Source organism: Trichosurus vulpecula, chromosome 6 (assembly GCF_011100635.1).
Source record: "Trichosurus vulpecula isolate mTriVul1 chromosome 6, mTriVul1.pri, whole genome shotgun sequence".
Taxonomy (NCBI): Eukaryota; Metazoa; Chordata; class Mammalia; order Diprotodontia; family Phalangeridae; genus Trichosurus; species Trichosurus vulpecula.
In genome coordinates this window covers 49,027,937-49,040,931 of record NC_050578.1, presented here as the reverse complement: position 1 = coordinate 49,040,931, position 12,995 = coordinate 49,027,937, and the positions used below count along the sequence as shown (strand labels likewise).

Below are 12,995 nucleotides of genomic sequence, written 5' to 3'. Positions count from 1 at the left end.
TTTAGGATACAGACCTAGTAGTGGTAATACTGGGTCAAAGGGTATGCACAATTTTATAACCCTTTGAGCATAGTTGCAAATTTTTCTCCAGAATAGTTGGACTAGTTCACTACTCCACCAGCAGTACATTAATGTCCCAGTTTTTCCACATCCTCTTCACCATTTGCCATTTTTTTCTTTTTTCTGTCCTGTTAGCCAATCCGATAGATATGAGATGATATCTTAGGGATGTCTTAATTTGCATTTCTCTAATCAGTAGTGATTTGGAGCATTTTTACGTGACTATTGATAGTTTTTGTTTCTTCAGAAAACTACCTGTTCATATCATTTGACCGTTTATCACCAGGGGAATGGCTCTTATTTTTACAATTTGGCTCAGTTCTTTATATATTTGAGAAATGAGACCTTTATTAGAGAAATTAGTTGCAAATTTTTTCCCCCACTTTCCTGTTTTCCTTCTAATTTTGACTGCATTAGTTTTGTTTGTTCAAAAGCTTTTTAATTTCATGTAACCAAAATCATCTCTTTTACTTCCTGTGATCTCCTCTTTCTCTTGTTTGGTCATAAACTCTTCCCTTATCGATAGATTTGACAGGTACATTTTTCCATGCTCCCCTAATTTGCTTATGATATCACCCTTTATGTCCAAATCTTTTATCCTTTTTTTACCTTACCTTATTATACAGTGTGGGATGTTGGTTGATGCCTAGTTTCTGCCAAACTGTTTTCCAGTTTTCCCAGCAATATTTGTCACATGCTGAGTGCTTGGATCTTTGGGTTTATCAAACAACAGGTTGCTATGGTCATATGCTACTGTGTATTTTGTAGCTAATCTATTCCAGTGATCCACCACTCTATTTCTTAACCAGTATCAGATTGGTTTTGGTGATTACTGCTTTGAATGTATAGTTTGAAATCTGGAATTGCTAGACCATCTTCCTTCACATTTTTTCCATTAGTATGTCCTTGATGTTCTTGACCTTTTGTTCTTCCAGATGCATTTTGTTACTTTTTTCTAGCTCTATAAGACTATTCTTTCGTAGTTAGATTAGCATGGCACTAAATAACTTAGTAGAACTTAGGTTAAATTGTCATTTTTATTATATTGCCTCGGCCCACCCATGAGCAATTAATAATTCTCCAATCATTTAGATGTCTTTATTTGTGTGAAGCGTGTTTTGTAATTGTGTTCTTATATTTCCTAGGTTTGTCTTGGCAGATAGATTCCCAGGTATTTTCTATTGTCTGCATTTAAAATGGAATTTCTCTTTCTATCTCTCCCCACTGGATTTTGTAGGTAGCATATAGAAATGGGTTTATTTATAGATTTATATGGGTTTATTTTATATCCTGCCACTTTGCTGTTGTTGTTGATTGTTTTAACTGGCTTTTATTAGGTTTCTCTGGGTATACCATCTGCAAAGTAAGTATATCATCTGCAAAAAATGAGAGTTTTGTTCCCTTATTGCCTATTTTTTTCCTTCAATTTCAATTTCTTGTCTTATTGTTGTAGCTAGCATTTTTAATACAATATTGAATAACACTAGTGATAACAGACATCCTTGTTTCACTCCCAATCTTATTGGAAAGGCTTTAAGTTTATTTATTCCCATTACAGATACTTCTTGTTCTTGGCTTTAGATAAGTACTACTTATCATTTTGAGAAAAGTTCCATTGCTTCCTATTCTTTTTAGTATTTTTTTTTTACTAGGACTTGGTGTTGTATTTTGTCAAAGTCTTTTTTCTGCATCTGTTGATGTAATATGATTTTGATTGTTATTATTATTGATATGATCAATTATGCTGAGTTTTCCTAATATTTCTGGTATAAATCCCACCTGGTATGGTGTATGATCTTTGTGCTATATGGTGTAATCTCTTATTTAAAATTTGTCTATCAGTATTCATTAAAGAAATTGGTCTATAGTTTTCTTTTGCTCTCCCTGGTTTAGGTATCAAAACCATATTTGTGTCATAAAAGGAATTTGATAGGACTCCTTTATCTATTTTTTCAAATAGTTTTTATAGAACTAGGATTCCTTAAATGTTTAGTATTCACTTGTGAATCCATCTGGTCATGGGGATTTTTTCTTAGGGAGCCCACTGAGAGCTTGTTCAATTTCTTTTTTTGAGATAGAGTTATTTAAGTATTCTACTTCCTCTTCTTCAAGATGAGTATCTTGGCACTTTATATATTTTTATTAATATTTACCTGTTTCACTTAGATTGCCAGTTTTACTGGCATTTAATTGGACAAAATAACTGCTAATAATTTCTTTAATTTAATTTTCATTGGTTTCATTCATTTACCCTTTTCATTTTTGATACTAGTAATTTGTTTTTTTCTTTTTAGAATCAAATTACCCAATGGTTTATTGATTTCATTGGTTTTCCCCTCCCATAAAACAAGTTCCTAGGTTTATTTATTAGTTCAATGTTTCTTTACTTTCAGTTTTATTAATTTCTCTTTTAATTTTCAGGATTTTCATTTTGGTTTTAATTGGGAATTTTTAATTTGCTATTTTTCTAATTTTTAAAATTGCATGTCCAATTAATTGCTCTGATCTTTCTCTTTTATTGACATATGCATTTAGAGATATACATTGTACATCCCACAAATTTTGAATGTTGTCATTCTCTCTAATGAAATTATTGGTTGTTTCTATGATTTGTTCTTTGACCCACTCATTCTTTAAGATTAGATTATTTAGTTTCCAATTAGCTTTTATTCTATGCTTCCGTAGCCTTTTATTAAATGTAATTTTAATTGCATTATGATCTGAAAGGAATGCATTTAATATTTTTGCTTTTCTGCATTTGGTTGTGAGGTTTTTATGCCATGATCAGTTTTTGTGAAGGTGCCATGTACAACTGAAAAAAAAAGGTATAATCTTTTCTATTCCCATTCAATTTTCTGCACAGGTCTGTCATATCTAACATCTCTTGACTTCTTATTTATTTTATGATTAGATTTATCAAATCTGAGAAGGGAAAGCTGAGGTTCCCCTACTAGTAATTTGTATTTCTTTCATTATTTGAACTCTTTTTCATATGGTTGTTGATAGCTTGCTTTTCTTCTTTTGAGAATTATACTTTGCTAACTTATCTATTAGGGGATGTCTTTTATTCTTTTATACTTGTAGCGGTTCCCTAGATATCTTGGATATCTTTGCCTTTGCCAAAGAAATTTCCTATAAAGATTCCTCTCCTCTTCCCCTCTGTCCCTTAACTGTTTCCCTTATAGTTTTTATTCCATTCATTTTACTTGTGCAAAACCTTTTCAGTTTTATATAATTGAAACTGTCCCTTTTATCTCTGTGATAACCTCTATCCATTGTTTAAAACATTAAGCATTGTCCCTTCTGTTAGCTGTAATTGTGAAATTGTGTCTCTTCCCCTCCATTTCTAATTAAAAAAACAACTACATAACCTTTCATATTTACATCATTTCAATTTAGGGCTTGTTGTGGTGTGTGGTATGAGTTTTGGTCAAAACCTAATTTCTTCCAGACTCCTTTCTTTTTCCTCTCCCCCTTTCCTTTTCTTTAATCATCATCCTCCTCCTATGTACCTTTCCTCCATGGCCCTGTCCTGAGTCCTATTCTATTCAGTCTGTATACTCTTCCCTAGTAATTTCTTTAACTCCCATGAGTTCAGTTATCTCTCTGTCAACTACCTTCATATCCATGCATAGCGGTTATAAGCAGCTCAAATTCTGTTTATCTGGGAAAGAGCTCTTATTTCCCTCAACCCATTCCTCCTCCAGATTTCCCTCTTTCTGTTGAGAGCACCACCATCTCTCCAGTCACCTAGGCTTGTTATCTTGGTGTCCTCCTGATCCTTTCCTTTCCCTCACCCCGCAAATCTAAACATTTAACAAGTTGTAACACTGCAGCCTTCATACCATCTGTCATTAACATCCCGTTCTCTCTACTCACATAACCTCTCCTCTATTTATGTCAAGTCTTTATCACCTTTCACCTGGACTGTGGCAGTAAACTCCTAATTGGTCTCCCTGCTTCCAGCCTCTTCCCTTTCCAAACCATCCTCCACAGCTTCCAAGTGGACATTGCTAAAACACAGACCTGACCATGTTGCCCAGCTACTCAGATATCTTCAATATCTCCAGGCTACAAAAACTTTACCTTTGCGCTAAAGACCTTCTATAATCTCAGTTTTCTCATCTGGAAAATGGTACAATAATGATGATGATGCTCGTGATAATGATAATGGTGGGTATCCCACAAAGTTTAGAGAATGTTAGATATGTTATCATCTTATCAGTGGCCCACTGGGGCTTGAGAAACTTCTTGAATCACTCCTTCTGGATCAAGAAAATAGGGAAGATCCTTAGTTTACCTACCTGAGAAATAGACAGCTTGGGGCAAAATCACCCAGAATGAAATGAAATGCTTCCTCCCACTTGTCCCTCCCCTAGTTCTGGGAAGATTACCTGTCATCTGGCTTTCACCTTTCTTTCTAGTCTTGTTTCTTATTACTCCATTTCAAGCACTCCCATTTTAATGCTAACTACTCCCCATACACAGTGATCACTTGTGGTATAGAGGATACAGTGATATATTTGGAATCTAGAAAACCTGAGTTTGCATCTCACCTCACATACTTGCCAATCATGTAAGTCAGTTAACCTCTACGAGTTTCTGGAACATGGTACAATAATGATGATGGTGGTGATGATGATAGTGATAATGATAATGATGGATATCTCACAAAGCTTAAAGAATCAGATGAGATAAAGTATGTAAAGTACTTTACTGCCCTTAAAAGCTCTAATATCGGGGGTTCTTAACAAGAAAATTCATGGGTAGATTTCAGGGATCCATGAACTTAGGGGAAAAATACATCTTTATTTCAATAAATCTGATTTCCTTTGTAATCCTAATGCATTTTTATTTATATATTTAGAAACAATCTGAAAAAGGCTTTAACAGACTGCCAGAAGTGTCCATTATACAAAAAAGGTCAAGAGCCTGTTTTTTTCCTATAAATTTCTGATACTATTCTCATTTCCCACTTTTTAGCCTTTGCATAGGTGGTTTCCCATGTCAGACACACTGCCTCTCATTAGCCTTTGCTTCCTTTCATGCCCAGCTCAGGCACCACCTGCTTCATGAGGCTTTTCCTGATCTCCCTCCATCCCTAGTTGCCAATGTTCTTTCCCACATGAAATTACTACAAAGTAATTCAATATACATTGCACTCTTCTGTGTCCCTCCAGTAGAACTTAAGCTCATGGAGGGATTGCTTTTGGCTTTGTGTCCCCAGCATACAGTAGGTAATAAATGCTTGTCCAATTGAAGGGTCTTTCCACTTGAACATTCCATGGGGTTCTAAGGACTCTCTGTCTACCCCTTGTTCATGGCTATGTTACCATCTTATCAGTGGCCCACTGAGGCTTGAGAAGCTTCTTGAATCACTCCTTATAGATCAAGAAAACAGGGAAGAACCTTAGTTTACCTACCTGAGAAATAGACAGCTTGGGGGGAAATCACCCAGAGTGAAATGAAATGCTTCCTCCCACTTGTCCCTCCCCCAGTTCTGGGAAGATAACTATCATGTCTGCTTCAAAGGCAAACATGCTTTAATTCGGCTGGATAAAAAGCAGCATAATTGTTTTCAATTACTCCATTCACAATTGCCTGCTCCTGAGGATGTCACTTTCGAAACAAAACATTTTTAACTGGCACTTCCTGAGAGATGAAAGCACATTTGCTTTTATGAAAATCTTTTTTAAATATCAAAACTTTTGCCCCTGTTTTCTGGAAGCAATTGCTTCACTTTCCCTCCAAGATCAAACCAACATTTCTGTTTATCCATCAACAAATATCCCTAATTACTCCTCAAAGGGAGTGAGAAGCAATTTGCGCTGTCTTGAAAGACAGTTTCTTTTAATGAAATACTCTATTTTCGAATAAAGCATGTGGGTGATCTACTCCTTATTAGCTTTATTCTCACAGCAGTATTCTGTCACTTAAAAACATTTTTAGAGATAGTATGTCCGAGTGTAAATCGTAAGAATTTGTTCCCTTCTCCCTTCTACTACTACTACTACTACTACTACTACTACTACTACTACTGCTACTACTGCTACTACTACTACTACTTCTTCTTCTTCTTCTTCCTCCTCCTCCTCCTCCTCTTCCTCTATCCTTCTTCCTCCTCCTTCTCCTGTTTCTCCATCCTTCCTCCTCTTCCTCCCCCTCTTCTTCCTTCTCCTCCTCCCTTCCTTATCCTCCTCTTCCTTCTTCCTTCTCCTCCTCTTTCTCCTTCTCCATCCTTCTCCCTTCTCCTCCTTTTTCTCTTCCTCCTCCTTTTCTCTCAGAGCTAGAAAGCATTTTAGCCCAGAGGTTCTTAATCGATTTTTAAAAATCATATCATGGATTCCTGTGGAAGTCTAGCAAGGTCTGCGGACCACTTCTCAGAATAATGTTTTTAAATGCATAAAATAAAATACTTAGGATTACAAAGGACATTTTTACAAATCTGAGGACTTCAGGTGCAGAATCTCTGAACTAGTACCAAGCCCTCATTTTGCAGATGTTCAAACTTGGGCCTAGTCAGGTTCCCCAAGGCCTGCACAGCTAGTTACTGCTCTAGTCAAGATTTAGAATCTGCATCTTTGGCCTCCCAGTTCACTGGGCGGCTGCTGACTTGGTCTCTCTTCTTGATGTTTTTACCACCCCATGGTGCCAGTGTGGGGAGCCAGCATGCTGTGTACAGATTAAAGAGGCAGCATGTGGCAGAAAAGCCATACTTACCTCAGGAGTGGTGGACTGGCTAGCTGCCAGAAACTCATCCTTGTTTTGCTGTTGATGTCATTGTTCACGCCAGTTCTGATGTTTGTGGTGGGTCCTTATTTCTCAGCCATGGAGGAGAGTGGAGTAGCAGAATTTCACTGTGGTCTGTAGCCTGATGCACAGTAGCAGGCTAAGTGCTGGATGGCTTTGTAGCTTCTCTGCACCTTACTGTTGTACAGACCTTGCAAAGTAAGTGGGTTTTGTGGTTTTAGTACATACTTGACATTAGTGGCCAGAGCACAGGAGCCGTCAGATATCTTAGTCATATCTCAAGAATTTTAGTTATTATTTGGTTGTTGTTATTCATGACATGGCGTTGGGAGAGGTTGCCAGATGTCTATATTCTATTTGCTACTCTTGGAATTACAGCTAGGATAAGGATAGGGACTTTCTTTGGAAAAGGGAATTCCCCAGAAGAATAAACTTTCTCTACCAATGCAGGTGGTACCTCCTAGGGGGCAGTAACATGTTACCTTGCCCAGACTCCTACAGCCAAAAGATGTCAAAGGCAAGATTTGAACCTAGATTCTGAGTCAGGCTTTCTATCAACTATGTCATACACATAGCCTCTTAATAGTATGATTTAAGTATGATTTTCAGACTCCAGTTCAAAGAAAAGGGACAATTTTCTGTCCTTCCCAAATCAAAACTATTAGTACCACATATTGGGGGTGCAGAATGGATTGAGATGAAGTACCATCAAATCCAGTATTAAGTCTTGGAATAGTTTTAGGATCTTAGTGTGCCTTTTGGCTGGTAGCCATCAGAAGCTTCTGGAATGGAGGTGTATAAGGTGATGTTTGCTCAGCTAGCTTCTGGCATAAAACTCGTCCGGCAGCTAAGTGGTACCATAGTGCACAGAGCGCTGGGAAGACCTGACTTCCAATGGACACATACTAGCTGGGTAACCCTGAGCAAATTGCTTAACTTGAGTTAACCTCAGTTTCCTCAGATGTCAAATGAGGATAATCATACCTTGCAGGTATTGTAATAACCTACCTTGCAGGTTCTTAGGAATATCCAATGAGATAATATTTGTAGAGTGCTTAGCACAGTGCCTGGCACATAGTAGGTGCTGTGTAAATGTTTATTCCCTTCCCTCCCTAACTAAGCAGAGTAGAAGGGATGTAGGAATGGTTGAAAGATGACAGTAATTGAGAATGAACCTTTTTCTCTAGGGGATGCATCAAAAGAAGATATTGATATAGCCATGAAGATGGGAGCTGGTTACCCCATGGGTCCATTTGAACTCCTGGACTATGTTGGTCTAGATACCACCAAGTTCATTGTGGATGGTAAGAAGTCAAGTCACTAGTTTCCTTTTTCTCCCCCCAGAAGAGGTGTGAGCTATAGCCTACTCTGTAACAACAAAGACTTTAAAAAACTGAAATGATAAAGGATTTATTTGAGCGATCAGTACTACTGAAGTACATTTCCTCTTCTTACCAGGTTTCAGCTTGAGAATGAAGTTAATAGGTGCCAAGAGAGAAGAAAGTGTTTGTTTGGTTGTCCATCATTTCTCCTTTAAAAAGACATCCCTTTTTACGGAGTGAATCTAGTGACCCCAGCAAAATGGTCCATCGTAGTCATGCGTAGAGTATTCCTGCTGATTTCCACAAGATGGGGCTGAGAGAGAGAATGTAGGAGAGGAGACAGCCTAGATATGGGACTTGGAGATTGAGTCTCCTGGCATATGACATATTGTCTGTCAGCAGCAAATTCTGTTCTTTGAATATATGTGATGGAAAAATATAGATCTATTAGTGAGAGAGACCTTTTAATCAAACTTTCCCTACTGGCCTCCTTATAACCCAAAGAGTATAGATACATACTCTTTGTAATATTGATAGATAGATAGATAGGTGGAAACAGCCCAACAAATAAAAGAGAAAATCTTAAATCTAAAAAAAAAAACGATTAGGAAATAAGATAAGGTTCTAAATAGAAAAATTCTAGAGGGAAGGTTAAGGTATGCTTGGCTTTTTTTTTGCTTTTATTTATTTTTGTTTGGTTCATTATTTTTATTGTTTTATTTACCCCTTTGTGAGTAGAAAGTAAAATAAAGAAAAAGTAACCAACATGGTGGCTGATTCTGACAGCATTCTGCACCCGTACTCCCCCCGCCTTTCTACTGAGAGGGAGGAAGGGGGTTTTCAGGTATAATTCACTTTATATAGTGCATTGGATAGTGATAAGGATGATTTGTGGGTAAGATTTTTGGTCTGGACATTTTCTTATGGAAAGTTTAAGGTGCAGCAGTCCCATTTGTATAAACCACCTTAGTGTCTGAAGTTTTGCTCTTACTCCAAGAACTGTCCTTACTTTTCACATCAGAATAGCACCATTTCTTCTTAATCGCAGATATCAGGCAGCACTCTAGGAACATAATAAAGTAATAGCAAGGACAATTTTTAATGGTAGGCCTTTGATTTCCTTTCTTCTCATTAGGATGGCATCAAATGGATTCGAAAAACCCATTATTCCAACCTAGCCAATTGCTAAATAAATTGGTAGAAGAAAAGAAGTTCGGCAGGAAGACAGGAGAAGGTTTTTACAAACACAAGTGATCCCCTGGGTCTCTTGAGTGGGAGGAAATCTCTGTCAGCAGGCACCAATTGGCCATCTCAAGAACCCGGCGGGAATACTGTTTGGGCAGAAGTTCCCTCACCCAGCCTGCTCTGATCTTTGTGCATTTTGATTGTTATCTGTCTGAAGATTATTTTGCACTCATTATGTAATAACACATTTCTCTATTTGGGAACTAATTGGGTTTTTTTCAGTCTGTCTCAGTTTTTCTATAAGCTTTATGCCCTTTGTGCCTTGGAGCAAATGATGCCTTTGAATCTGTTCATTTTCTTGTAAAATTATATACTCGTAAAGAAGGTGACACCTCTTCGTGTCTTCTCCTCTTTGGAGAACGCATGTATTATTGGTGTCGTGTGTGTCTGTGTGTGTACGTATTTGAGCTGTGCTCTCTTTGATCCAGCAGGTGGCAGTGTGTACCTAGCCTTTTAGGAGACTATGTGCCATAATAACTTACCTGCCTTATGAGGTTTCACCATATTGCTAGCATCAAATTTGAAACAATCTGACCAGACACTGAAGAATATAAACTTCGGTTTTAATTCAGTTCTTTTTCAGAAGAAAAACATAATCTCATGATATTGCACTTAATAAAGAATGAGTACCATTTTTCTCCTTTTTCCTGATCATCCACATTTTCCTCCAACCCTTTTGGAAACCACTATATAGATTGGATTTAGTTAGAGATAGAAACCAACAAAATTTAATAATAATCTTAAGTAATGATAAAAGTACAGTTCGGTACTTTAAAACAAACACTCTGCTTAAATTTCTTCCCCCCAGAAATGGCATGAGGGTAGGGATTGGGACTTAGGAAATAATTCTGGTCTAAATCTTCATGGGGCTATTATTTTCATAGGTTCCTTTTCCTTCATGGTATAAAAAGAGATCTCTGATTACTTAAGATGATATCAATTCATCATAATGTCAGTTTCTTGGAGTAAAGGGATCTAGGCTTCCTTTAATTTGAAATTAGTTTGAAAAGGTATCTTCAAAGATGTGGGATGTTAAGATTGGAAAAGATCTTAGGCATTGTCTAGCCCAACTCCTTCATTATACAAATAGGGAAACTGGAGTCCAGAGAAGTTAAGTGCACTGACCACGGTCACACAGCTGAGCTGGGAATTAGAATCAGAGTGGTAGGTGACAGGATAAAATATTGGGATGAAGCTGGGAAAAAAACCAAACCCACAGGCCTAGTCCCTCCTCCCTAAAAGTCATTGTTGGATTATATATTGGGTTAAAAGTTCAATGCTAGGAAAATGGGAGAGGGTGAGGGAGCTTTTTTTCTATAATCACACATTAGCAAAAAAAAAGAATTCTTTCAACTAAAACAAAACTAAAATGAGCACATGCCTATGTATATGTATGTATATATGCACACATATCAATCTGCAGTGTGTATGGGTATATATATATATATATATGTATGTCTATCATTTGATGAATGTACACTCAGAACAGTCTAAAGAAATTGAGGCTTCTCTGAACATTTTTATAAAATGTTTCCTAAGAAAACAAAGGAAACACCTGTATAGCTGCCCCTGTTTCCATGTAATAAAGGTTAACCATGTGGTCTAACAACTCTGGTCTCTTGGTTTTTTTTTTCTGGCTGGTTCTTGACCTTTTTGCTCAATCCTTGGGCAGAGGAATGTGCTTTTTCCTCCCCTTCAAAGGAATTTAGTGGAAGGCTTCTGGGTCTGACTGTCTCAGCTTAGTCACCAAAGGATATGGTGCCCTGCCCTGGATACTGAAGGCCTTTTCATGAATCCTGAAGGCCAGGAAAGGGCAGCTTAAGAATCTAAGAGCCAGGCTCTGGAGACCCAGACTTTGCCTAAAATGGGAGAGTGTAGGAGGGATCATGCAGACTTTCATCTGGCTGAGGATAAATGCAAGGCCTGGGTTCAAGGAAGAATCAAACACTTAGAATTCCCATCTGTGTAGGTTTTTTATTCACAAAATCAAAGTTGTAGAGGTAGAAGAAAAGTAGAGGATGTCTCTACGACACCCTCGTTTGACGGGAAACTGAAGCTCAAGAATTTAACATGGTGTCAGAGGTTGTGTGGTTTGTCCTTCATTCTCAAAGAGGACTATGACATCAGGGAGGTGATGCCATGACTTGCGAGTGAATTCGATTTAAGTGAGGCAGGGCTATGCAAAGGCACTAGCTTCACTTAAATCCTCCAGAGCCATCTGGGTCCAGTGGCCAGATATAGATCTGCCTTTGACCCAAATCACATGTTTTTTCCTTCTATACATCATAATAGAAGGAAGAAAATCAGTTCTGGACAGTCTCTCCCCTCTCTGGGTTTGTTTGTCATTGTTCTCTTCTGGTTCTCTGGCTGCTTTTGCCCACTTACCTGGCTGTCTCTTAAACTTTCTTTGTTCTCCACTGTGTGTCACTTGGTGATCTCATCAGCTCCCATGGTTCAGTGATTCAGATAATTCCCAGGTTTGTGCCTCTTGGATGTCTCAAAATAGATGTCCCATAGACATCTCAAACCCAATATGTCCAAAGCAGAATTCATCATCTTTCTCTAAAACTCCCTCTACCTTGCATCCTTAACTTTCACTGTCAAGAGTTCCACCACTAGTCCCCCAGGCTCACAACCTCAGTGTCATCCTTGGCTGACACCCTCATTAGCCCACACCCAATGGACTGCCAGATCTTTGTGTTTCTACCCTCATAGCATCTCTTTGCTATGTCCTTCCTACTCACACCACCATAATCCTAGCTTAGGTCCTTATCACACCTCACCTGGATTATCGAAATAACTTTTAGCTGACAATTTGTCTAGCTGATTCCCATGAGCCAGTTCACTGTCTTCCTAATGGCTTCAGGATCAAATAATCAGTCATTGAGTATCTACTATGTGCTAGGCATTGTGCTAAGCTCTGAAGCTACAAAAGGCAAAAGACAGCTTGGTTATCAAGACACCTCACATTTTAGTGGGGGAGACAACATGAAAACGACTTTGTACAACAGATGTATGTGTATATATATACATTTATATATATATATATATACATACTATATATAGGTACAGGATAAATAGAATATAATAGAAGGAAGACAGCAGTAAGGGTGAAGGAGAAAGGCCTTTTGTAGAAGATAGGATTTTAGCAGGGACATGAAGGAAGCCAGGAAAACTAGGAGGTGAAGATAAGGAGGGGAGAATATTTCAGGCATGGAGAACAGTCATTTAAAATGCTTGGCATTCGAGGAATGGCAAGGAAGCCAGTGTCATTGGGTCTCAGAGTACATGGTGTAAGAAGACTGGAAAAGTAGGCGGGGCCAGGTCATGAAGACCACTGAATTCCAAACAGTATTTTATATTTGCTCCTACAGGTATGTTTATTGACTAGGGAGATTACATGGTCCTATCTGCTCTTTAGGAAAATTAATTTGATAGCTGAGTGGAGGACGCATTTGAGGTGGGCAGACTCACCAGGGGGGCTACATCACTGGTCCAGGCATGTGGTGGTAAGGACCTACACTAGAGTGGTGGCAGTGTCAGAGGCAAGAAGGGACATATCTGAGAGATGTTGAAAAGGAAAAATCAACAGGCCTTGGCCTGGGGGTGGGGGTGGGG

The 12,995-nt window shown here is 38.2% G+C and overlaps 1 protein-coding gene across 1 annotated transcript in view; it reads left to right on the top strand.

Moving 5' to 3' along the window:
- The window catches only part of HADH (hydroxyacyl-CoA dehydrogenase), a 50,592-nt gene extending 39,606 nt beyond the window's left edge, over positions 1-10,986 (top strand). The window contains exons 7-8 of the mRNA XM_036763310.1: positions 7,998-8,114; positions 9,268-10,986. Of these exons, the coding sequence (XP_036619205.1) occupies positions 7,998-8,114; positions 9,268-9,386 (236 nt within the window). The 3' untranslated portion in view covers positions 9,387-10,986. The remainder of the gene's footprint in view (positions 1-7,997; positions 8,115-9,267) is intronic.
- The last annotated feature ends 2,009 nt before the right edge of the window (positions 10,987-12,995 follow it).